The sequence below is a fragment of the Notechis scutatus genome, chromosome 5 (assembly GCF_049901735.1).
Source record: "Notechis scutatus isolate UNSWTSFEM ecotype Mainland chromosome 5, rNotScu1.2, whole genome shotgun sequence".
In the NCBI taxonomy this organism is placed as follows: Eukaryota; Metazoa; Chordata; class Lepidosauria; order Squamata; family Elapidae; genus Notechis; species Notechis scutatus.
This window is the reverse complement of record NC_142013.1, coordinates 63,825,833-63,853,521: the sequence shown is the minus strand read 5'-3', so window position 1 is coordinate 63,853,521 and position 27,689 is coordinate 63,825,833. Positions and strand designations below refer to the sequence as shown.

The 27,689-nt window shown below is 36.2% G+C and overlaps 1 protein-coding gene across 6 annotated transcripts in view; it reads right to left on the bottom strand.

Moving 5' to 3' along the window:
• The window catches only part of DMD (dystrophin), a 1,185,061-nt gene that overhangs the window by 49,726 nt on the left and 1,107,646 nt on the right, over positions 1 to 27,689 (bottom strand). For 5 of the 6 annotated variants that reach the window (XM_087966867.1, XM_087966866.1, XM_087966869.1 and 2 more), the window contains exons 68-70: positions 24,734 to 24,845; positions 6,789 to 6,925; positions 6,134 to 6,172 (exon numbers count right to left, since the gene is read on the bottom strand). In XM_087966867.1, coding sequence (XP_087822993.1) covers positions 6,134 to 6,172; positions 6,789 to 6,925; positions 24,734 to 24,845 — 288 coding nt within the window. Of the gene's footprint in view, positions 1 to 6,133; positions 6,173 to 6,784; positions 6,926 to 24,733; positions 24,846 to 27,689 lie in introns of those variants that run through there. The other variant, XM_087966872.1, reaches the window with a different exon arrangement.

Sequence of the window (27,689 nt, the reverse complement as noted above, 5' to 3'; positions counted from 1 at the left end):
AGGTGCATAATTCAATGCTGAAACTGGATCTTTTTATTATTGATCTCAATTTGGCACAAGCACACCATCTTGGGCAAAATGTAATCTACAAACAAGATATAAATCTAATAAATAAAAATAAAAATGGTAACTTAATAGAAATAGATCGAGAAGATCAGTGGGATGGGAATACAAATTACAGAATTTGCTTTAATGCCTAGTTTTCTTACCAGAGTAATATTCCATGGAAATGAATCCATTAAGTACCACCTGTAATTCATGCATCTGAGAAAATTCCAGTGCCACTAAGGGATAAAATAAAATAAAGAATATAACATGAAAGTCAATGTACAAGAATCTACAGCAGGGATGAGGAACCAGTAGTCCTCTATATGTTGTTGAACTACAACTCTCACAGTCCAGCTAGTATTGTACAAATTGGTAAGATTATTGCTAAAGAAGTGAACAAAGGAGATGATCTAATAGATGAAATCAGACATTTACAGATATGATGAAGGCTACAACCAGACATAAAAGAATACAATGATTGACTAGAATGAGGTCTAGATGATATTGAAAGAGAAACTGAAAATTAATAAAAAAAGAAAATGCAAATTTGTTCTACGACATATTGTAGCTATTCAGTGGGTAAAAACAATTCCACCTAAACAGAAGTTCAAATGCCTTCTCTAAATATTTTGGACTAGCCATGTCTAGCAAAGATATGAAGAGATAACAAACATTTCTAAGTATGGAACTATTGTACAGTATCACTATTAAGTCAGCTATTAGCTCAAGACAGTGAATACTAAATAGGTAAAAACAAAATTAAAAAAAACATGAATCTGGAAGAACTTCAGTGTGAAAGAAAAGTCACTATATCAGATGTTCTGTTGCTTCAAGATTAAGAACTATATTGCTGCAAGGCTTGCTGTTATATCTATTTTAAAAACATTAATAAGTATTGAGCAAAAATACTAGCAGTAGAATTTGGAGCACGAGATTCCATGAACTAATTTATGAAAAAACAGCGAAAATAGATTCAAAAAACAACCCAGAGCTACAGATTTTTATATACTGCTTCTAGAATAATCCAAAAAGGACTAGTAATTTTATAGAAACATTGATTATAATTGATGTATAGACTGAGCAAATAGTTACCAATTCCTGATATTCTTTCTAGGACATATACAGTATATCAAGAGAAAAGAATAATTCTTATGGCCTATGTTTTATTAGCCAAATCTTAAGATTGTTAATCCACAAAATAATTCTACAAGGGTCACAGAAAGCAAAGGAGAAACTCTGGAAAATATCTTCATCGGTTGAAACTCTATGGAGATTTTAAATGAAAACAAAGTTCTGTTCTAAAATAATAAATCCTAATTAGGTAAGAAGGAGAGAAACTATGCCAAGCATGACAGAACCTAAGTATGAAGATGTCAGAAGGAATTCATACCAATTTATGAAATTCCAAAAGGATTCTGGCAATAATGTTACGTGATATTGAAAACCCTTTGACTATACACAGAGATGGAATAATTAACCTATTGTATGATATTATATTTTAAAAGAGAAATGTGTTGTAATAACAACATGAACCAAATATACCATTATTGGCTGTATGTTGAAATAGTTCTGACAAGTGATATAAGCCATTTGTACTAAGAGATACAAAGTGTTAAGTTTATTTTATTGCATGCCTCATGTTTGCGTAAGATTTGCTTTTTTCATGTATTATAGTGCTTTCATTTCTCAAGTTTTGCTTTTTTAATTTTTTCTGATGATAACTGTTTTGTCAATACATGTATTCCAGTTTGTCTCTAGGTTTTGCTATATGAGTCTTACTACCTTTACTGATTCCCAAGCTTAGAGTAGCATATGCCTAACTCTCAATTGAACAGAATTTGAAGCTTAGCACACTTTTGAATTTCATGCTCAATTTATTATCACTGACTCTAAAACTTTATAGCCTCCAGATTACAAACCATATTAAAATAGTATAAACTACTGCATACAATGGTCAAAACTATCAACCTATCAAGAAACCATTCATGAATTTATGGTGTTAATTTTAAAAAGTGTTATTAGGTTATAGGCAGTGGTGGGATTCACCGGTTCAGGCCGGTTCACACGAACTGGTGGTAAAAATTTTGGCTGGCCCCGCCCATCCCGCCTCATCTCGCCCGCCATTGCTGCCTGCCTTCCGCCGTGGCCCTGATCTCCCTGGGTGAGTGAGCCTGCAAGAAAGCCCCAGTCAAGTCGACTCCTGGGCCGACTAAGGCTGCTGCACTGCCTCCCCACTGTCCCCTGGCTTGCTTCACTGCCAAAGCTGCCCAAGAAAACTCCCTGTTGAGGTAATTCCCCGTTAGGAGAATGAGTGCACACAGGGAGATGTAGTGAGAGTAGTGAAGAATAATACACAACTAGCACACAGATACACTGTATAGTAAAATGTAGGTTTTTACTTCCAATAAACGTTTAAGCAAAGTCCAAACAAGCAGTCCAAGTCATTCACAGTTAAAGCAGTCAGTTTTCAGTCCAGGGATCATCCCAATCACAAAGTCCAGTATCAAAAACAGTTCAGTAACAGACTTACATCAAATCCAAGAAGAACTATGATCAGTCAACAGTCAATAAGGAACAGCAACACTCTCCAGAAACAATAGAACATGAACTAAACAACCCAGGTTTCTGGCTCCAACTTATGGCCATTTGAGGAACCACACCCAATTACAGTTTTAGCATTCTCTTAAAGAGACAGTATTAAAATGTCTATCCTGGTTTATATATTTTCCAACCCAACTAACTGTTAGGTGACTTACATTCCTAACACTCCCCAATGCTGGTGCAGTTCTGGGACGCTCTGCCACCGCTTGCCTTCCTGGCAAGAGCCTTCCCATCAGCGAGAGTGGCTCTGCAGCCTCTCTGACTGATGAAAACAACTGGACCGTGCCCCCACCACTCACACCACCACCCCTAAGTATGGCAAGCCCCAGATCGGGACTCCGCACAAAGGACATTGCTGGAGCTGAAGGGGCTGGCCTTCTCCTCTGCCACCAGCCACAGGAGGAAGGTTAGGGCAAGGTAAAGCCAAACCACTGCCCAGGCAAGAGCTGCCAGTGGGGGTGGGCGAGGCTGCAGGGTAAACCTGGCTGGAAGTTGTAAATCTCCCCAAAAGAGGGAGGGGAGGAAGTTCCGCCGCTGTCCAGGATGACTTTATAATAAGAAAAGACCTGGGTATGTTTTTATTAGCCTTTCCTAACAAGACTGATTTTTGCTTGTATCATTGTTGGTCTCAATGAGCAACTCATCTGCCTTTTGATGCTATGCAGTTAATCATGCATTGCTTAATTAGTCTGATAATTCCCCATCTCTTCAGAGAGCAAGATAATTATGTTTATGAATAGCTAATATCACCCTCCTGAGTAATTCCCTTTGGAACACTTTCCATTTTGATAACGTAGGAATTAAGTGTTGTCTTTTGGATTTACCTGAATGAAATTCAGGTGTAGGCATCGGGGGGGGGGTGTTAATTTGAAAAAGAGCAGTAAAAGAGAAGCATGTTTCTGTACATAACAGAAAAGAAAGGAAAACACTGAGAAGTGTTGAGGAGCTGAGGGGTGTGTATGTGAGTCAGGGAATTCCATACCAGAAAGATTGTTTTGTATTCCAGTTAAATTACAAATGTTTTTTGTGAAGGATCTGTGAAAATTTTGGAATATTGCAATAAGGCCCAAGAAAAAAAAAATAAAGCAGAAAGATTTAATTAAAGGAGAAGGGAAAGAATGGTAAGACATCCACTAACTGACTACTTTAAAAATGCCTTTCAAATGTGTTTTCACTTGTAGGATTGGAAATATTTGCTTGATTGTATGCTTTAATGTTCAAAAAGAATAATCTTTATCAGTATAGCAGAGATGTATTCTTCAAGCTGTAATGCATTTTGCAAAAACCATTGTTAGTAAACTGAATCCCACTATAGAACATCATTTCTCACCAAAAATGCAATTTAATGGAGAGTAAAATAAGATTTTACACAGGCAAGAAAAAAAATGTATAGAATAGGTGGTGCCTGGCTCAATTGGAAGTAACTATGAGATGGATCTGTGAGATGGAAACTTATCAAACAGATCCAACCTAGAAATAAGAAGAAATTTCCTGACAGTGAGAACAATTAATCAGAGAATTGGATGCTTTCAGAAATTGTGGGTATACCATCACTGGAGGTTTTTAAGAAGAAATTTATCCATAATAGTATAGGGTCTCATGCTTCAGCAGGGGTTGGACTAGAAACCCTCCAAGGTCCTTTCCAACTCTATTATTCTTTATAAATCTCTCCACTCAGTCTTTTCAAGAGAATGGTGATAAACAATATTTGGAAATGTGTATCAGATCTTCTGATAGCAAAATCTCATCTTATTGGCTAATATCAAGGGGAAGATGACTTTGAAAAAGCTTCCTCTCTCACCATAACATGCAAGACGAGGCGAGAACTAGTTGGGATGGAGAAGCAAGGTGAGGTGCCCCTCCATGTGAGTGACATCGAGTTGGCCATGCACCCAGTCATATGACCACCAAGCCACGTCCATCGAGCCACGCCCACAGAAGTGGTAGTAAAAAAATAATTGAATCCCACCACTGGTTATAGGTTTTGGGTTATCATGAAAGCATGGCACAGGGTAAACATGACAGACAGCTTTCCTTAGACCGAACGGAATGGATGGGGGTTATGTATGCAATTTCATGATAATTCAAATTTCTTTCCTAAGGTCAAAATTGAGGAGATATGCTTTGGGGATGTTATATCATTCTCTACTGAAATTCTTGTGAAGAAATATTGGGGAATATTGCTGAAGAAGGTGAACCCAGTCCAAACCCTTACTGTTTACATCTGATTAGTAAGAGCAGTCAAAATTATTTTTTAAAATCTATTGCAGACACAATAATGTAGTTGTAGATATCAACATTCATTCAATCCAATACTTCAGATACAAAGCAGAAAAGAGACTATTAGCCTCTTTCTTAATCAGGTGGAGTTAGTCTTTACAATAACTTATGTTTCATATACCATAACACTTTTAGTATATTTAGCATAATTTAGTAAATTATACTAAGCAGTATAATTTTAATGCTACTCATTTTAATAAGTATTACTTGCAAACCAATATCAGAGGTTATACATCTTTTAGTACTATTTATAGATTAATTTTAGTCTTCCTTTTGGCTAATATTTGACAGACTTTATGAATTAACCAGCACAAATATTTTAAATCAATAGATACTTATTCCTGTATAAAAAGCTTTTTTTTCCATATCCTTCAATACTTACTTCATAAAGATTAAAAAGAAAAATAGCCATTTACTTGTGAAATCAACATAATTGAAGTGAAAATAAGCCAATTTAGAGTACTGGTATCAGCATGAGAGGTTTACACATTAACAAAATTCTTTTCAGAAAAATTCAGGTCTTGTTATCATTTGACAAAATACAGTTAATAAGAACATCTGTTTTCAGTAACTGCTAATTGCTGTTATTTAGTTAAACCAATAACAACTTAGGGGATAAAAAAGCAAGCCTGAACAAATATTGTCCAGTTTAAACTCCCTTAAACAGAAGGGTAAAAATTGTGCATAAATGGAGTTGCACATCTGTTCATCAGTCAAAGTTAAGACAAAATCCTTTCTAATATGTAGCCTAAATTCTATGTATTTGTATAGGCCTACAAAGTGATATGCATATCTACTAGTTACATACTCAATAAAACCTCTGTAGGGTTTTCAAAATGTATAATTGCATCTCAAAATTATCGGTTTTGCAACCAAAAGTACTCATTCCCACCCCAATTCAAACATTTCCTATTTCCAGATTAAAAAAGAAAGTTTGTGGAACTAAAATATTAAATGACTTAAATACATTAATCTCCAAAGTAAAAATAACATATAAATATCATTTGTGAATTTGTGAAATACATTCACACTTGTTGTTTCTACTAACTTGAAATGGGCTTGCCTCTTTTTCTGTCAAACATTAATAAGAGGGAAACAGAAAATGGAAATGGGCATATGAAAAAAAATGAACAGAAACTAAAAACAAAAGTGAGGGAATGCAACAGCAGCAGTAATAGCAGGACACTTTGGCAAAAGTACTCACGCAGAATCTACTGGCCAGAAGTTGATCAGAGTAATAGGACTGCAAGACAAAAAATGAGGAGGTGAAGAGAGAGGCAGAAAAATCTTAGCAGGAAAATAATTACGGAAGGTTAAAAAAAAAACACCAAATCAAGAAAATTCAGTAGACTAACATGAATGTCCATGAAAGCAGCCAAAACATGAGAAAGGAAATATTAAAAGAGAAAAAATAGAAAGATAGCAAGCTGCAGTGCAATTTCCATTAAAACAAATTTTAATAACTAGCATATTTTTTTCTATTAATCTTACAGGAATACAAGGGACAGGTTTGTGAATTTGAATTTAAACATTAATGTCTCTGTATCAAGAGAAAAAAGGGCATGTTCATTTCTATGCACTCAACTATAAATTATAAGTAAATAGAAGAATTTTCAAGCAATCATTAAGACAACATATATTTTTATTTTGTTAACAATTTAACTTAGTATAGGATTTGCAGCTGATAAAAAGCAAGGAGAATAGCAACCAAGACCACAGCTTGCCTTTTCCTTTCAATAAAAATAAACAAATATAATAGAAATGAACAAGATGTTATGCAGTCAGGAAATATAGGGAGCAGTGCCAATTGAGAAGCTCAGAACTTATCAAATGAGATATTATTAATATTCTTCACTCACGTTTCCATGTTGTCTCCTTCCAACACTGTTTGTACAGGCAAATAACCCATTCTTGGATGTTTTGCAAAGTATCTTTTGGTTCGGAATTTATTTTTTAATACCTTGGCAAAGTCACGGACATCTTCTCCTGAAGTAGTCTGAAAGCAATATTTCAGCAATAGAATTTTATTAGTTTTTTTTTTTTTTGCAAATTTTATACATCAGTTGTTTGTTTTGCAACTTTTAAAATAAACTGCGTCATAGTCATTTTACATGGCCACAAAATTTAATTCTATATCCATACTGGAAATATTCTCACAATCTGGTGATTTACAATTTACTATCAAATATATTTTTAGAATTTGCAAAATATATTCCTGAACATGATGGATACGAAGAAACATTTAGTTGAACATTAAGATTTTCCTCTATGCTTTTAGCCATTTTCTACAAGACAAAACTCTATGATTGCAAGATTACAATACATTAAATGTTAAATATGTATGTCAAATCCATGATATTATGTAATTCTCTACATGATAAGCATATTGAGAGTAAACTGACAAATAACTTTTCAACCAAACAAGCAAAATAGCTGTAAAGCATATAGCTCTTTATGTATAACAAAAGATTGTTATGCCATAATAAAAGCAGACTTAAAGAAAAGGTAGGAATAAAAATATCCATTTTTATAGGGAAAGAACTGTTATCGTGTGCAACAGACTTCTATTGTGCTTATTAGATTTACAATATATTTTTAACAGAAGGAAACAAACATGTTTCTCTCTTTCCATTCAGAATCAATCCATTGCAGAATGAAATGAAGAGTATGAACTATAATCTATGTTTTCAACTTCACAATCTAGCATGAGAGATTATTATGGTACAAACTCACGTGACTGATTTCTGGTCTGTTCTTTCAATCAACATATGGAAGAGAGGGTGCTTAGATAATGTCGTTTTTTCTATCTACCTTTGTGAACATCCAACTCTAATCCCAATAAGATACAGTAATTATTTCCCTCTTTTGTTAAAGTAAGACCCAGAGACTTTTGGACACCTCATTAAAATTCAAGTTCCTTTGTGATGACTAAACTGAGCAACTCTTTCATTTAAGGTGTCAAATCCAAAAACTCAGCTCTATTCTGACATATCACATCAAGGTCCCAAAGCAATGGTCCATTCATGATGGTCTGTCACATCCCCCCAAAAGTGTGGGAAGCAGACTTTTGGGAAAAGTACATGCACACCTCTGTGAAAAGTGAATGTCCTAACCAAACTATAGAAAAATTGCCAATGTGGGCAACCGTGACAGCGACCAAGAATCTTGCCCCTCAACTAAGACTAAGAAAAGCCGTGGGAAAGATTAAAAAAAAACACTACCCAAAGATTCCATTGTGGCTATCTACATTGGAAGCAGTCACACATCCAAATATATTGGATTATGAAAATATTGTCAGGTATAAAGATTTATTATATGATACTGGAGAGTTTAAAAATAGGAAACAAATACAAATTCAAGGAAAGGAGATAGCATGGTGGCCCTTTGCACAAATATAAACCCATTATAAAAAGATAGAGAACAATTTGGCTTTAATATGACCCCACAAGAATTAGATAAAATATGGCTAGGAGAGGAAAAGAAAACAATTAGTAAAACATATAAATATCTTTTGGACTACAAATTAAAAGAAGAAACAGTCACAGAATCTATGATAATTTGGGCTAAAAACGTGGGTCATAGTATTGAATTAGATAAGTGGGAACACATCTGGCAAACAAATTACAAATTAACCATGTCAATCTCGTATAAAAAAAAAACTTATATAAAATGGTTCATTGCTGGCACCTACCTCCTGCGAGACTGGCTAAGATGTTCCCCAACCTACCACCCAACTGTTGGAAATGACAAGAAACATATTTTCACATGTGGTGGACTTGCCCATGTACTCAGAAGTTTTGGAGAAATATTAGAAACTGGATTTTAAATATAACAAAACAAAATTTAAAACTTGAACCCGAAACCTTTCTGCTAAGTATGATAGATTTAAACATGGAGAAAAAATTTCAATATTTAATTTTGCACATCATAACTGCGGCCAGAATAACCTACGCACAAAACTGGAAACTGTCTTTCATTCCTTCAGAGGATATGGCGATTAAAAAAATACATGAATGTGCTGAGATGGATAGCCTAACCAAATTGTTAAAAAATAAACAAGATAGTGACTATTATGAAATATGGAACATTTGGTATGAGTGGTTAAAGAAAAGGTAATATTTGATATTTGGATAAGTTATGGAAATGACAGAAGACGTGCATTTAATTATAAACTATATAGAAAAATTAAAACATTAAAAGAACGAAGGAGTTATTGTAACAAGGCAGATCACGTCAATGATAAAGATAAAGAAAAAAAATGTAACCATTGCTCAATATATGCTGTAAAATGTATATATGTAAACATATATATATGTTGATTTGTCTGTTTCAAATGTATGTCAAATAAATGTTTTTTCTAGAATAAAAAATTATTTAAATAAATTAAAAAAAAAAAAAGACTAAGAAAAGGCCAAGGCAGTGGTGGCTAACCTTTTTGGGCTCCCATACCAAAAACTGTGTGCGGCTTACACGCATGCGCATGCATGCCAGCACACAGAAGGCAATACGTGCATGCATGCGTGATGCCCCGTGCATGCATGCGTGATCCCCTTGTACACCATACATCTCCCGTGCCCCCCGTCCCCTGCGCATGCTGCCAGATACCCAACAATCAGCTGTTGGGCGGGCGGCGCGGGCGCATGCACAGTGGGGATCTTCCGGGCGACCTCTCGCGTGTCAGCCAAAGTGGCTCTGCATGCCATTTCCGGCATGCATGCCATAGATTACCATAAGGAAGAGACCTTATCCCACTACGGATCATTCAAAACAACTTGAACTTTTGGGCAATCTGCAACCAGTGTCCTGATATAAAGAAAAAGGACGATTCTACCAGCTATAAACCAATCAGCCTCCTCAACAAAATCTGTAAACTCTTCATAAGATACCTATAACAGAAATCCCAAACTTACTAGAACAATAAAATATCCTTGCAGAAGAGCAATATGCCTTTGGAAAAAGCTGGTTATCATTGATCAGTGTCTAGTACAGAGGATGCATATTGACCCCACTCCGGTTTAATTTTTGTATCAATTGTTCAACAGAAGTTTTGCTCCTCAAACTTGTTGCAAGACAAATCTCTGCTTTACTTTATGTACATGATCCGACATTACGTTCAAAAACACCTATTGACCTTAAAAGAGCATGAGAGAAGTAGAGAAGACCATCCAGTCAATGATGGGATTCAAATAATTTAACAACCGGTTCTTCCTAATGACCAACGGTGGGGGGCGGAGAGAGAAAGCGAGAGAGTACACTGCCAGGCCTGATATAACTCTCTGAGATAGAATCGGATCTCTCCCTCCCTCTCTCTCATCACACACACACACACACACACACACACTGGAGAATATACTGTATATATATATATATATATATATATATATATATATATATATATATATATATATATATATATATATATATGGATCTTTGGTTATTCGGGTTTTCTCCCGCGTAAGATTCAAAGTATCTAGGCAACGTTTCGGCGAGGTCCCACTCGCCATCTTCAGGCTGGTGCTTTCGGCTTAGTGCCAGTGCAAGCAGTGTGTGACCGGAGCTGCCATCTCTATATATATACAAGTGGTGGGGGATGGTGTGCTGGGCTGGTTGGCTGTGCTGCAGCCTCTTGATTGGTTGATGGAGTTGATGTTGGTATAATGGACCCCAAACTCAAAGCCATATTAAAAACCCAAAATGCTACATCACAGCCACCCGCTCAGGACATCACATCAGAAAACTCAAGAAATTACACCTCAAGAACTCAAGAAGTCACAACACAGCAAATGACCCAGGATATCACAGCACAAGACCAAGGATACCACAGCAATAAATCTCACAAGGTCATCACACAACCCATTACCCAAGCTGTTACTACACAGGAGGCTAATGGAAAAGAGATCAAAACACAAACGACCCAGGAGATTACAACGCAAGACCCAGGATACCACAACAAAGAACTCACAAGCCCATCACACAACCCATTACCCAAGCCGTTAAAACACAAGAGGCTAACGACCCAGGAGATGACAGCACAAGATCCAGGATATCTCTACAACAAAAGGCCATTACACAGCCCATTATACCAACATCAACTCCATCAACCAATCAAGAGGCTGCAGCACAGCCAACCAGCCCAGCACACCATCCCCACCACTTGTATATATAGAGAGATGGCAGCTCCGGTCACACACTGCTTGCACTGGCACTAAGCCGAAAGCACCAGCCTGAAGATGGCGAGTGGGACCTCGCCGAAACGTTGCCTAGATACTTTGAATCTTACGCGGGAGAAAACCCGAATAACAAAGATCCACATACAAATACCCGCGAGAACCTCAGAAAACAAATATATATATATATATATATATATATATATATATATATATATATATATATATATATATATATATATATATGTATGTATGTATGTATGTATGTATATGTATATGTATATGTATATGTATATATATAAATGTTATGTCTCACCTGTATCCACAGGTGAGAATCCAAAGTTCCAGAGTTCAAATATTCAAGCAAAACAAAACCAGACCCAAAAGAGTTAACTGCTTCTGTTTTCACAGTCCTTGGCAGTCTTCCTGGAATCTGTCTGGCAAGTCTGAACTGTCCATAAATCACGACGGCCGCTTCAAACGTATTCTTCCGAATCCAAAAAGCACTTTGCTCCAAGCAAAGATTGAGAGCCAGCACGCCTCCTTAAATCCCCTGGATGGGCGTGTCAGTCTCTCTAATTAATGCCTGGCTTGACGTCTCCTTTCAGATTGTGATTGACGTTTCAATCTTCTTCTAGTCCTAGCATCAAGCCAACATCCGTCAGTCTCTTCCTCACTCGAAGCCTCTGGCTCATTCTGTGGATCAACTGCTGACATCCGAGGCATGAACGAAGTAGAAGGTTCTGGAGAGGACTGTCTCTCCAACACTCTCTCATCCTCCTGGCTCACATCTGTGTCCTCTGATACCTCAGACTCCACATTCAAAGCAGGCTCAAACCTTCCATCTTCAGAGGCATCAGAATCAAAACTCCCAGCAGGGTCAATACTTCCAGTCACTTTATGTATGTGTGTGTGTGTGTGTGTGTGTGTGTGTGTGTGTGTGTGTGTGTGTTTGCACGCATGCCTTAGGACCTATTTTACATTTGACAACCACTGATATGAATAGATAAAAGGGACCCCTATGGCATCTCCGATCTCGGGAGTGATAGCAAAGGCGGTCCTCCAAAAATTGGAATATGAGGCAATGAAAGTTTAAGAGCCCAGGTTTTGGGCACATTATGTTGATGACACATTTGTCATTGTTTAAACAACGAGATAAGATCAGATTTATGAACATCGTCAATTCCATATATCCAGACATCCAGTTTACGATGGAGGAAGAGACCAATAACACGCTGGCCTTCCTGGATGCGCTAGTTAGCTGTAACCCGGATTGGTGCCTTGACACAAGTATGTACCAAAAAACCACAAGCATGGACTTTATTCTACACAATGAGAGCCATCACCCCGTTGCTTTTTCTTCTAGTGAGAGTCCATGAAATCGATTGCTGAGCACCAGTGAGGCTGCATCAGAGTGGTTTTGTACTGGGTTTGTGTTTTTTTATTGAGTGACATGTTTCCATCTGTCGTCTTCTTCCTCTCAGGGGACAATTCTTTTAGAAGTTGTTTGTTCATTTGTTGTTGTTAGTTGCGAAGTCATGCCTGACCCCATTGCAACCCCATGGACAACATTCCTCCAGTCTTCTAGTCTTCTACCATCCCCCCCCCCGAGTCCATTTAAGCTCACGCCCACTGCTTCAGTGACTCCATCCAGCCACCTCATTCTCTGCGGTCCCCTTCTTCTTTTGCCCTCAACCGTTCCCAGTGAGTCCTTCCTTCTTATTAGGTGGCCAAAGTATTTGAGTTTCATCTTTAGGATCTGGCCTTCTAAAGAGCAGTCAGGGTTGATCTCCTCTAGGACTGACTGGTTTGATCGCTTTGCAGTCCAAGGGACTCGCAGGAGTCTTCTCCAGCACCATAGTTCAAAGGCCTCAATTCTTTGGCGCTCAGCTTTCCTTATGTTTGATCATTATGATGTTTAACTTGAGCATATTTTTGAAAGGTTTGAGGTTTTTCATTTTGTGGGTTGAGTTTCAGAGTGGTTAGAGTTTCCTCTAGACCTTTGACTTTTTCTTTTAGCAACTTGATTAGTTTACATGTGGTACATATATAGTTTGGGTATTCTATGGGCGTAAATGTACATGGAACATGTTCTGCAGACCACAATAGTATCGGTTTCTTCTTCCATGAATGAATTTTTAAAAATTGAAAATGGAAGTGTAGAAAGTTTTACCACAGATTTTTAAAAGGGAAAAATGTCCAATTTGGAATATATGTATTCTAACAGATCATTAATTTTGAATTTTTTGGGGGGGAAGTGTAGCTAGAAGTTTAAGGTTCTAGCAGTTAAAGAATGTCTAGTTTAAGGATAAGCTCTATAGTTCAAAATTGTCTAGTTTAAAAATTTGAAGTTCTAGCAGATCATTTAGATTGTCCAATTTTAAAATTTTTGGTGTTGTGGGTGTAAGTGTAAGGTTCGTTCTTAGGCTGTACTGGAATGTTCTTTTCCTCCCTTCCTTTTTGTGGGCTTAATTTATCTTTCTTTTCTGCCTTTGTATATTCCTTACTTGCTACTGTCTCCGGTTGCACTGATGTTCTCCCATTGCTTTCCATGCTCCTCTCAGGGTCTGCTTCACTGTGGTGACCCTCACTGCTGGCTCTCACCTCTGCCACACCACCACTGCTCCTGGCTCTCCAGCCACGCAGCTTCCATTTGTGCTGCTTCTCCCGGCAAACAGGATCGCCTGGATGCCTCTTGTCTCTTCTCCACAGCCGTTTCTCCTTCTCCTCTCTCACACCAGCTTGCCTTTTCCTTCTCTGCCGGTCATTGCTTTGCCTTCAGTCAGCTCTCCTCTCTGCCCCATGGATGATTTTCCTCCCTGCTCCAAAGCTGGGTCCCACTCGCTCATCGGCTCACCTCGCTGTTCTCCACCAGTTTGTTTTGCCTCTCTGCTCACCTCGCTTCAATGGGCCTCCAGGCTCTTAGATAGGCCTCTCGGGTGCAGCTGGGCTTCTCTCAGCAGGCCAAGTTCGCTGGAGACTGTTTTCCTCCTATTTCTCCAATCTTTTCTCTCCTTTTCCTTATTCCACTTTTTTCTTTCTATATGATTTATTCTATGATTTATCTTTCCTCTCCTATCATTTATCTTAGTATAATAGTAACTTTTCTCTTCTTTAAACTTCCTGCAATGTCACTATGCTTCCTCCATTGCTGCCATCTTGGATCCCACATCTCCAGTACCTGTACTACAGAGACATTAGCATTAGCCTCATTTCACATGTATTGTATAAATAGTCAAGGTATATAGGACAATTTTATGCCTCCTTGCTGCTTTTAGACACTAATCTTGCTACAACCTACCATGTTGCCAGGTTCTGTGCACCAACAATTAAAATTATTTAACTTGTTAGTTAAGAACATTTGTACTGTAATCAATCACTTAGCTATACTGTATACTAATTTTATGTTTTCCTGTATTTAATGTTTACCCTTTTTATAGATTTAAAAAAATGTTTTACATATATCTTTTAGTAATTAAATACTTTAACCTATTGCATTTCATATTTTAGTTTTTAAATTTAGTATTTTTTCTTATTCTGGTCTATGACAAGAATAATGATTTTGGTTTGATTTGGAGCTCAACTCTGAGGTTGAAGGGGGAAGAGAAGTGGCAAGGCTTAAAACTTGCTAAATGAAAATCCAGGCAGGCTCATCATGGCAGATGGAGGAGGGACTCCTTGTGTTATAAGTAATTAATAGGGACAGTTTACATGATTTTGGTTGTTTCAGTCCTAGCACTTCTTTTTAACGTCCTTTTGCTTTGATATCCATCCTGCAAATTCAAAATTAGCTAACAATACAAGAATTTCAGAAAACATGTACTCAAGAAAGGGCTATACTTCTTTGACTCAATGTAAGAAAAGAGGAGTGGTTCTATACATCAAAGAGGTCATCCCAGCAAAATTGATTTATACGGATGAAGACGGAAGAGTATTAACGGTGGAAATAATGGACAATAATATAAAAATACTCTTGATTGTAATTTATGCTCCGAATGATAAACAAGAAGAATTTTATAAAAAATTACACATGAAAATAACTGGACTGGACTATGTTAATATAATTATGATGGGAGACTTTAATGGAATTGTGGACAATAAACTGGATTATATAGCAACAACAACAAAGCAAAATAGAAAGACTCTCCCTAAATCTTTTTTTAAAATGACAGATGAATTAACCTTAAAAGATATTTGGAGAGAAAGAAATGTTAAAGCTAAACAATATATTTTTTATTCAAATAGACATTTATCATGGTCCAGATTGGATATGATTTGGATCTCATCAGAGTTAATATCTAATATTCAAGAAACAAATATTGAAACAAGTACTTGGGCAGATCATAGCCCAATGACAATTAAATGGAAGGGACAAAAAAAAAGATTGAGATGGACGTTAAACAATACTATTTTAAAGGAAAAAGATTTTAAACAATGGATGGAGAAAGAATTGGTTTTTTTCTTTAGGGAAAATAAAAAAGAAGATACTTCATTGCAGAATGTTTGGGATACAATGAAGGCATATGTTAGAGGTTTGATAATAGATTATATAAGAAGAAAGAACATTAGGAAAAGGCAAGCCACTAAGATCTTGGAAGATGAATATAAAAGACTTGAAAAAGAATTAGAGAAAATGCCACAGAAAAAGGAAATTAAATTGAACTTGGATATAACTAAACATAAAATGGAATTAATAGAGAAAGAAGAATTGGCGCAGAAAATTAGAAATGCTAAACAGAATTATTCTTGAAGACGCAAACAAACCAGGTAGATGGCTAGCATATAAATTGAGAAAAGAGAAAGAATCAAGAAAAATATTGAAGTTAATAGATGATCAAGGCCAAGTTTGTTATGGTAACAAGGAGAAAAAGGAAATTGTTCGAGATTTTTATTGGCAACTATATAAACAAGAGAATATTGATGAAGAAAAAGTTAAACAGTATTTACAGAATGCTAACCTACTGAAGATGCCTAAAGAGATTGAAGAAATGCTAGAAAGCAACATAACAATGATGGAATTAACTGAAGCACTTAAGAAACAAAATAATGAGAAAGCACCGGGTCCAGATGGGCTTCCAGCAGAATTCTATAAAACATTTCAAGAATCATTGAGCATTCCATTGCTTGAAGTTATGAATGAAGCTATGTCAAAGAAGATGATACCTAAAACATGGTCAGAGGCTTATATTACACTTATTCCAAAAGAAGAGGCTGATCCACTGCAAATTAAGAACTATAGACCTATTTCTCTATTAAATGCAGACTATAAATTTTTTGCTTCAATTTTAGCAGAAAGACTTAAAAAATACTTAAATAATTTTATCCACCCAGATCAAAATGGATTTCTGCCAAAGAGACAAATTAGAGATAATATGAGAGTAATCTTGGATACTTTGGAATATTATGAGGCACATCCTGAAAAGCAAATGGCTTTGATATTTCTAGATGCTCAAAAGGCATTTGACAACGTGAACTGGAGATTTATGTTATTACTATTGGAACAGATGGGTTTTGCCAGAAAATTTGTCCAAGCAATAGAAGCCATATACAATAAACAGACAGCAAAGGTAATGATGGAGGGAGAACTTACAGATTTTATTAATATAAGAAAAGGCACAAGACAAGGATGTCCCCTATCTCCTTTGCTATTTGTATTGACTTTGGAAGTGTTGAATAGAAATATTAGAGATGATAAAAGCATAAAAGGAATGAAAATTAAAAAGGAAGAATTTAAATTGCAAGCTTTTGCTGACGACTTAGTCTTTATTTTGGAAGATCCGTTAGAAACAGCTCCAAAGTTATTGGAAAAGATAGAGATATATGGTTTGAAAATAAATAAAGACAAAACAAAGATTTTGACAAAGAACATGCTACTGAGACAAAGAGAAGAACTGGCAGACCTGCTGAAAATCCAAGTTACAAATAAGGTTAAGTATCTGGGGATACATTTGACAGCAAGATGTAGCACATTAAAAGAGAATAATTATATTAAACTTAAACAACAGATAGCTATAGACTTGAAGAAATGGGAAAACTTGCAATTGTCATTAATAGAGAGAATTTCAACAATTAAGATGAATATTTTACCTAGAATCCTATTTCTCTTTCAAACAATACCAATTAGGCTCGGAAAAGACTATTTTGATGATTTAAATAAAATTATGTTGAAGTATATATGGCAAGGTAAGAAAGCGAGAATAAAGCTAAAGCTTTTGCAAGATGCTAGAATTAGAGGAGGTTTTGGTCTGCCCAATTGGGAATTGTACTATCAAGCTGCAAGTTTGATGTGGGTTAAGGAATGGATAACATTAAGAAAGACTAGATTGTTGACATTAGAAGGTCATGACTTGCTGTTGGGTTGGCATGCTTTTTTATGGTATAAGGGAACTAAAACACAGGGTTATTTTAGAAGACATTATATACGGGAGTCTTTGTGGTTAAACTGGGGGAAAATAAAAAGACAATGTTATTTGAAAATTCCAGTTTGGTTATCGACTATTGAAGCATTTTCCTATCCTATAATTTATAAGAAGGAACAAACAGTTAGATATGGGGAACTATTGGATGAAAAGGGTGAACTTAAATCAATACAAAATTTAGAGAAACAAGGTATAAAGATGAATTGGTTTTCATATGCGCAAATACATTCAAGGTATGATGAAGATTCTAAAACAGAGGGATTCTATGATAAACAGACTGATCTAGATAAGATTTTGATGGGTACTGATGAGAAGGTGATTAAAAAATTATATGGTTATTTACTGGGAATTAAATTAGAAGAAGAACAAGTTAAAGAAACTATGATTGTTTGGGGGAAGAACTTTGGATATGGGATTGATTTAGAGAAATGGCAAAAATTGTGGTCTCAAAATTATAAAATGAGAATGTCAACAGCATATAAGGAAAATTTGTATAAGATGTTTTACAGGTGGCACTTTCCCCGACAAGAATAGCAAGAATGTTCAAGAACAAATCTGAAAAATGCTGGAAATGTCATCAGATACCTGGCTCATATTACCATATGTGGTGGACTTGTGAGGACGCTAAAAAATATTGGACTAAAATTCGCATGTGGTTGGAAAAAATGACAAAAAACGTGTAGATTTGAAACCGGAGTTCTTTTTATTGGGAATCTTACCAGATACATATAGTAAAGATTTGAAATACCTGATTGTAAATGTGTTAACAGCGGCTAGGATTGTATTTGCTAAAAACTGGAAGAATGCGAAAACACCATCACAGGAAGAAATTATTAAGAAAATATTGGAATGTGCTGAGATGAGTAGATTGACATTTGAAATTAGAGAGCAAGAGGATCAACCATTTTATGAAATTTGGGATCTTTTTTATCAGTGGCTAGATGACAAAATACGATAATAGAATATTTAGAAAGTTAGATAGCAAGGAATACTTTTTTTTTTTTTTGCCTATGTTATTTGACATTATATCTATAAAGTGTTTTTAGGATATATTTGGTATGATTATATGATTTGTTATAGAATAAACTGTTTAAAGTATTGTTCTCTCATAAAGCATGAATGATTAAAAGTATAGTCCAATGATTTATTAATAGCGATATTAGGATATATAAGTTTGGATTGACAATATGAGTTGTTATGTAATATAACTGCAATTGAGACTACGAAATGAATGCACAAAATCGATGAACCAACCGACACACTGTACGTACATAAGAGAGTTGATGTTTTAATGTTTTGTTTGTCTTGTTTGTTTGTAGAAAATCAATAAAATTGTTTTCGGAAAAAAAAAAAAAGAAAGGGCTATAATCTGAGTCTTTCTACAGTTGACACTCGAAAAATTAGAATATCATGCAAAAGTTCATTTATCTCAGTAATGCAACTTAAAAGGTGAAACTAATATATGATATAGACTCATTACATGCAAAGCAAGACAGTTCAAGCCGTGATGTGTCATAATTGTGATGATTATGGCTTACAGCTCATGAAAACCTCAAATCCACAATCTCAGAAAATTAGAATATTACATGCAATCAATAAAACAACGATTGTACATAGAACAATATTGGACCTCTAAAAAGTATAAGCATGCATATGTACTCAGTACTTGGTTTGGGCCCCTTTTGCAGCAATTACTGCCTCAATGCGGCGTGGCATGGAAGCTATCAGCCTGTGGCACTGCTGAGGTGTTATGGAAGACCAGGATGCTTCAATAGCAGCCTTCAGCTCTTCTGCATTGTTCGGTCTCATGTCTCTCATCTTTCTCTTGGCAATGCCCCATAGATTCTCTATGGGGTTCAGGTCAGGCGAGTCTGCTAGCCAATCAAGCACAGTAATCCCATTGAATCAGGGTTTGGTGCTTTTGGCAGTGTGGGCAGGTGCCAAGTCCTGCTGGAAAATGAAGTCAGTATCCCCATAAAGCTCGTTTGCGGAAGGAAGCATGAAGTGCTCCAAAATCTCTTGGTAGATGGCTGCGTTGACCCTGAACTTAATGAAGCACAGTGGACCAACACCAGCAGATTATATTGCTCCCCAAATAAACACAGACTGTGGAGACTTCAAGCATCTTGCAGTGTGTGCCTCTCCATACTTCCTCCAGACTCTGGGTCCTTGGTTTCCAAATGAGCAAGTTGCTCTCATCAGAAAAGAGGACATTGGACCACTGAGCAACAGACCAGTTCTGTTTTTCTTTAGCCCAAGTAAGATGCTTCTGACATTGTTCGTTGTTCAGGAGTGGCTTGACAAGAGGAATACGACATTTGAAACCCATGTCCAGGATCCATCTGTGTGTGGTGGCTCTTGATGCACTGACTCCAGCCTCAGTCCACTCCTTGTGAAAGTCCCCAACAGTTTTGAATGGCCTTTTCCTGACAATCCTCCCTAGGCTGCCGTCATCCCTGCTGCTTCTGCACCTTTTTCTTCCACACTTTTCCCTTCCACAGAATTTTCTATTAATGTGCTTTGATTCAGCACTTTGGGAACATCCAACTTCTTTTGCAATTACCTTTTGAGGCTTTCCCTCCTTATGGAGGGTGTCAGTGATGGTTTTCTGCACAACTGCCAGGTCAGCGGTCTTTCCCATGATTGTGATTCCTACTGAACCAGACTGGGAGACCATTTAACGGCTCAGGAACCCTTTGCAGGTGTTTTGTCTTAATTAGCTGATTAGAGTGGGATATTTTGAGCCTAGAATATTGAACCTTTTCACAATATTCTAATTTTCTGAGATTGTGGATTTGGGGTTTTCATGAGCTGTAAGCCATAATCATCTCAATTATGACACATCACGGCTTGAACTATCTTGCTTTGCAAGTAATGAGTCTATCTCATATATTAGGTTCACCTTTTAAGTTGCATTACTGAAATAAATGAACTTTTGCATGATATTCTAATTTTTCGAGTTTCACCTGTACTCGAGACTAGTAACTTAACCAATGCCACACTGTTATTATATTCATGTATATATATATATACACACACACACACAACAAATGCTATTTATAGCTCATATTGATTTTTAATACAATTTTTTCTTACTTTTTTCTCCAAGTTTTTTATTTTTTACAAATATATCAATGTGTGAACAGCATGGCACCAGAGTGTCATACATTTTGATACAAATAAAATAAAATACAAATAAAATCATATTTGTTTCATTTAACAAGCTTATATAATTCTAGTAATACACATATTTTTATAAATTATAATCTTTCATTATTTAATTATTCAATATTTCAATGTGTTATTTTTATGCCAATCACCCTATTCTAAGTGTCATAGCTTTTAATACAAATAGAATATTATTAATCATATTTATTACATTTAGCAAGCTTATATAATTCTAATAATAATACAAACATTTATGTTAAATTAAAATCTCCCATTATTTGCTTGTTCAATTTATAATCCTTCATTATTTGGTTATTCAATATTTCAATATGTTATTTTTATGTCAATCATCATATTCTGCAGGTCATATATTTTAATATAAAGTATTTTTAATCATATTTGTTACATTTAGCAAACATAGACATATTCATATTGAATTATAATAGTTCATTATTTATTTAATCAATAGTTCAATATATTCTTTTTATGCCAGTCACTATATTATTTAAGTATACTTAGTAATACCATAATTCAAATTCTAATTTCCCCTCTTATTATTACTTCTCCGTATATATAATATGTGTATTTTATTAATCCCCCTCAATCCGATTCTAACTTTGATTATGCCACTACTGTATTTAAACATATTCCCTTTCTAACCATCATCTCTTATCTGCTTTAAAGCTTTAATTGTTCGTTTCTTAGCTTCCTCTCTCATCTTTATTTCTGTCTGCTTCCATATCTTGGCTACTCAGTTTAAACATTTCTCCCTTCTCTGCCCTTCTCTATTGTCTAGTTTTCAAAATATCTACTCTTGTCCCTATCTCTCTCCCATAAGAGTCTTCCTGGTTCTCCGGTTCCTTTTTTAATTCCCTTGGAACACTCTCCCCTTGACTTATGTCATCAATCCTTATTATTTTTGTTAACATCTCTTCTTTATCATCTTGTTTCGTTTGTTTTGTCTGTTCTATTTTTTCATCTACTCTTTCAGTTAGCTCCTCCTCTTCCTGGGCATCTTGATCACTCATTGTCCTTTGTGTTATATTTCCTAGCATTCTATCCATGCTCTCTATTCGGTTCATAATTTCCTTAAAATGTCTTGTCAGTGTCTCCCTTATACCTTGAATTGCTGACGCCATCTCTTCCCAAATTCCACTCCTTTCTCCTCGATGAAGCATCTCGTTAAATTTTATTGTGTCCCTCTTTTGTCCAATAATCCAAAGACCTTATATTCAAATCCAGTCACTTCTCAAAAAATTCAACATTCTTAGTTCCTTGTATCCCAAAATTGATCAACTTGTTCCTCTGTCCCATAAGTTTTCCAGAACCTCTTTAGGTCCCTCTATAAATTCAGTCTTGTACTGTAATCTTCAGGGGTCATTTTAATGATAATGTCTTTCTTGTTATCACATTTAAATTCCCAGTAATCGAATATTTCCAAGATTTTGGGAGTATGTTATTCTTCCTTTTGTCAGCAGGTGGCACTCTTAAACTGGATTTCAATATTAACCAGTTTTTTTTCATATTTCCACAATGTAAAAATAACATTGATTTTTAAATAGATATGAAGCAGTATGGAAAAATACCAGAAAAGTATCAGTGTTGTTAGCAGAAGTTAATTAGCTTAAATTGCAAATCTTATTAGCAGAAGTTGCTTAATCCCTATGTTGCAAGCTTTAGAATAATATAGAGAACTTGCTGAATATGAATATAAACATATTGACCTATGTACTAGATATTTTCCTGTAACAAACTGTATGGCAAGGGTGGGTGTGGAAAGTGACAGATGGTGTAAGATACTACCATATATGGGGAATTGTGCAAGATGATCAATTCAAACTTCCTTCTCCTTTCTTATAGTACTTATGTTATGGTATAGCTAGATAAGAGAAACGCCCTGGGCAAAGCTAGGGCTGTAGGCTGAATAAAAGTGATGCCTCGGGAGTAGCCCAGGGTTCAGAATTTGCCATGTTAATGCTCTGAACCATTTGCGCAAAATAAACCTGTGTTCTTCCAACCCTTTGTGGTCTTGTGTCCTGATTTGGAAGCAGGATCTGCTGCAACAATTCCAGCATTTCAAAATGCCAATGCAAAGCAGTGCCTATCCAATTTTCTGTATTTTAATGATTTTTCTGCCTTTTTCCCTTTAATTCTTTTTCCTTCAATTTTAAAGTTTTTTCAAAGTGCTAGGTCACTGCTACTTTTAAAAATAGTTGTAAGACTCTTTTCCTGGATATTCTTTTGGGGTTAAAATTTGAATAAAAAGAATTCTTCTCACCCAGTTCACACTTTGTTCACAAAAGTTTGCTACTGTACTATGCTTAGATGGTCATCTGCTGTCCCAGCTTCGTGGCAGCCATCTTAGACTGCTTCTTCTCCTCGTCATTGGCATAGAGGGAAAAAGCCCTGGGATTCAGCAGGAGAGTTGTGATCTGTCCTGCGACCTCTCAGAGCGCCCCTCCTTAGCTTTGCCATCCATACAAGGTGTTTTTGGCTCCTTTCAGAGTCCACAAACAGGGAGAAGCCAACACAGAAACGGAGAACTCCATTCCCTGTGACTGGTAATACTGCAAAGCCCCATCCCTCTCCACCATCTTTTCTTACTAGACAAGTAGAAATAACATCTTATTACAGAATGGAAGAAAGTGGAACTACACATTCATATTAGGAGAATTAACAATTTGCCAGATTGTAAGAATGAATACTTGTTCAAACATGTCTATTTCACATTCTCTTTTGGATATGCTTTACGGAACTATTATTATGTTAGCTTAACTGAAAAAAACAACAAGGATACACCTCTTGTCCCATTCTACTTATTTTTATTTTTAGGCTGTATTTGAAAGATTATAGATAAAGATAATAAGATGATGTCCATCCTTTATGGTGTATCTATATAAACTGGAATGTTTAAAATGCTTTTTAACGTCTTTTTATCTGCAGCATATCTTAAGTTGCCAGCTTTCAAACAGTTTGTGATAGTAAGCCATTTTTTAAAATATAGAATCCAGGCTAAATGATGCCAATGTCATCATACAGGCTACATAACTTTTCCCATTCACTCAACTAGAATGAACTTCTGAAAATGTATCAAAACGTATCAAAAAGGAATCCTTTATTGAGGTGAGACAATTCATGTAGGAGTTCAAAGCAGCATCTGAGGTCTCTCAGGCATACAGGGATACATAAGGGAGTTTAGAACCCCTCCCCTTATCTCAATGTGTATTTAATGAAACAAAAGCCAGTATGTTAATTCCTCCCCACCCTTTTTGTAAGGAACAATCTTTTTCACAGTTTCCCAGGGATACCTAATTTCCCCCCACCCCCTTTTTAGAACGAACTTTTCCAGAGATTCCCAGGGCACATCTCACTGTGGAATTTTTATGATCTTCTCATCTCCTGGCTGTGCCTCTCAGAGGTGATAGGTTCCAGCCATCTGGCTTTTCTCCCTCCATTGTATCATGTGTGGGTTATACAAATTTGATATAAGATTAAATATATTCAGGTTACATCAAGAAAGGATTTCTTTATCAGCCTCCCCCCCTTTTCTTCTTCCACTGAAGAAATGACAGATACACGGATCTGACACATATCAAACACTGAAATCATTATCAAACAATGATATTTCTCCTAAATCTAGCACATTCAACCAATTATCACAACCATTATATGATGGATTAATTATAACAATTGCATGCAGACTTAGTAATTTTGTAATAATACGACGAGGATTCTTTTATAGTGCAAACATATATTTTGGAAATATTCAAATCTTATTGAATAGTACGTAAAATCAATTTTAGCAATGAATCTTAACTTTACAAGTATATAGTTTCAAACAATATATATGAAAAGCAACACATGAACAATGAACTATTATGACTTCCATTTTGATTGTACAAAAGACTTAATGCTTTCCAACCAAATATGTATAGATTATTTACTTTTCCTCAACAATTCTTTACTCAATCTTACTAATTTATCTAAACAAATACAAGTACTGTGTTTCATTCAGCAATATATATTACAACCACAGTGATCATTACTTACTGGTGTACAATATTCCACCATTGGATAGTGCATCTTATGACCTTTTGCAACTCGGCCAGAAAAGAAGCAACTTTGGCAGATATCATAGTTAAAGTGCTTTAAGCTTCTGTATCTGAAAGAGAAGGAAAAGAATGCAATTAACAAATTTAAGAGTAAACTGTATTTACTATAAGTATAAATCTGAAGAAATATTAGAGCTTCATATGATACAATTTTAATCAACAGCACACAATTTACTATAAGAGATCCATTTACAAAAAATTGAGAACATTGGAAAAATAACTATGAAAACTCTTAAACCATTTTTGTTTTTTGAATTATGCATAGCCTATAAACACATATTTCATTCAAATATCAAAGAACTTGGGTTACCAGAAAGCAGTAATAGATTGGTTATCAACAGTGGTGGGATTCAGCCGGTTCTCACCTATTCGCTAGAACCGTTTGTTAAATTTCTGAACAGTTCGGAGAACCAGTTGTTAGAAGAAATTTCCTTTTGTTTTTTCCACTTTACAGAGCTAATCCGGTAAGGAAGGCAGGAAGGAAACATTCTGGTGTTGTTTGTAGCCTAATCTTTATTGCCCTGCTTACTGCCTCTTGGTTAACCCTTATTACATTGTAATAGCTAAAGGTTCTTGGCAGTATGCCCAGACTTACTGTCCTCTGAGCTTCTCTGCTTTGCTTTGTTTTATTAGGGGTTTGACTTTCTTACAGGGGAAGGGTTGTTTTAAGCTTTTTACACTGCTGTTGCAAGGAATTCTTCCAGCTGGGATGCAATGATCAGCACTTTGAAGACATAATTGAATAAGAAGCAGAGCTGCCTGAAAGAAGCTTTTAATGACAAGGAACCAAGATGGGTGACATTCAAAAAGGCTTCTTGGCTAGTTAGAAAGATTGACATTGAAATATGAGTTTATATACCCTTTCTCAGTTTTGGCCTAAAACTGGTTTTTGGTGAAGTTTAATTCTGTGCTTGGTGATGTTTAATCCTGTGTTTATTGATAGGATAATTTTCCCTATTCAGCTTTGTTTGGAAGGAAAAAAGTTAATCTCTGTTCATGAAAAGAAGTAGGGTTGAGAAATCTGGCTAGTTCCAGTGGTATTTCTAACTGGTAATTGGTTTAACAAGCAACAGCTACAGTGTTTGCTCTTTTGCTACATTCTAGCACTAACTGCATTCTTTGTAAGTTAGGCATCTCAAGTGTTTACACTTGAGCTTGCCTGGGGTGTGAGCTTGTGTTTTAGTTTTTAAAGGATTTAAACTGTTGTGATTTAATTATTTGTATTGTGTTTGAATTTTTTCCTGCCTCGTGGTTTCTTTTTCTATCTGGGGAGGGGGTCTTCCTTCACTACTGTAGTGGTTCCTGGCACTGTCCTTTTGGGGTGTACTTCCAAGAGGCAGGATGCAAGTTTGGCACTGATATTTTTACAGCCTTTCTGGGGGGCACATGACCTTTCCTTAAATCTGGATGATTTCCTTAGGATATCTTGTGAGGTGAGCGAGACCAGCTGGTATCTAAGTGGTACATATGGATCTAAGGATTGTTTCTCCTGGGTGGAAAAGGGTGCTTTGTCAGTTCACTGAACACAAGAGTCTCTTGTCTATGGAATTTTTCAGTCATCCAGGTCATGGCTGTCCCAAAGGTGCTTTTTTCAAGAGGCAATTGGACTTTCTTGGTTTCCAGAAAGTTCAGTTGCCTTTTGAAAAAGCACCTTTGGTGCTTTTGCATTGCTTAAAGTGGCCAAGGCACATGATTCCTGTTAGGTATAACATTGATACCCAACAAGGTTTGGGTGGATAAATATATAAACTAAGGTATCATAGTTTAAGTGTTTGTAACTTTAAGCACCACACTGCATGTAATTAGTCAATTAAGGGTGCGGTTAGAAACTGCAATAAGAGGAAGCAGGAGAAAGCTTGCTGCTTACTGCTGCCTATTGCCTACTGCCTACTGTTTTACTGTTTACCGTTTGCTGTTTACTGCTGGATACAACTGTTTACTACTGTTTTACTGCGACTGTCTACTGTTTGATCGCTCTACTGAATATCCAGCGTTATCCTCTGGAGAAAGCCATCGGAGGAGGAGAAGATATCTTTATTGGCTGATAAAGATATAGTAAGGACTATTATCTTGACTGAGTTAGTGAGTCTTACTGAATGGATATATTGTGAATGACATACGGACTGATTGACAATGCTTAAACTCTAACTGAATTAAAAACTATTTAAACTACAAACAGTGTTTGTGTTCAGTGTGTGTATACTCTAAAACCCTTCCTCTCTCATTTGGCTGCCTGGCTTGACTGCTGCTGCATACTCTGCTAGGGGTTTATCCCCAAACACTAACAATTCCTCAAGGTGCTCTGGTACCTTCCCTGATTTGTAACTCTGGCTTGCAGATATTTCTAATCTAATGATTGGTGTTTTAGGGCAGCTTTTTGAAAGCAAAGCAGCTTTTTGTATTTTTGTACAGAGAATCCCTGACTTACAATGGTTCATTTACTGATCATTCAAAGTTACAATGGCACTGGAAAAAGTGACTTATGACCATTTTTCACACTTACAACCGTTGCAGCATCCCCACGGTCATGAGAGCCAGGCAAGAGGCAAAGCGCCCCTCGACGTGAGTGATGTCGAGTTGGCCATGCCCACCCAGTCACATGATCACCCAGCCACACCTACCCAGCTGGTCATCAGGGCAGAGAATCAGTTATTAAATTATTTGAATCCCACCCCTGGTTATCAACTAATCAGACATGCTGTTTGTCAGACCAGGATTTCAGTGTTAGAGGGATTCAATGCACTGAAACAATCACAATGATTAACGGTGTAGTTTTTAAAAGTTGCAGCTGATTTCAAAATCAGATGAGAACATGTTATATCTATTGTACAAACCCCCACCTGGTAATAAATTGGTCATCATTCAAAATAATGGAGCCAGTATCATTTGTACTG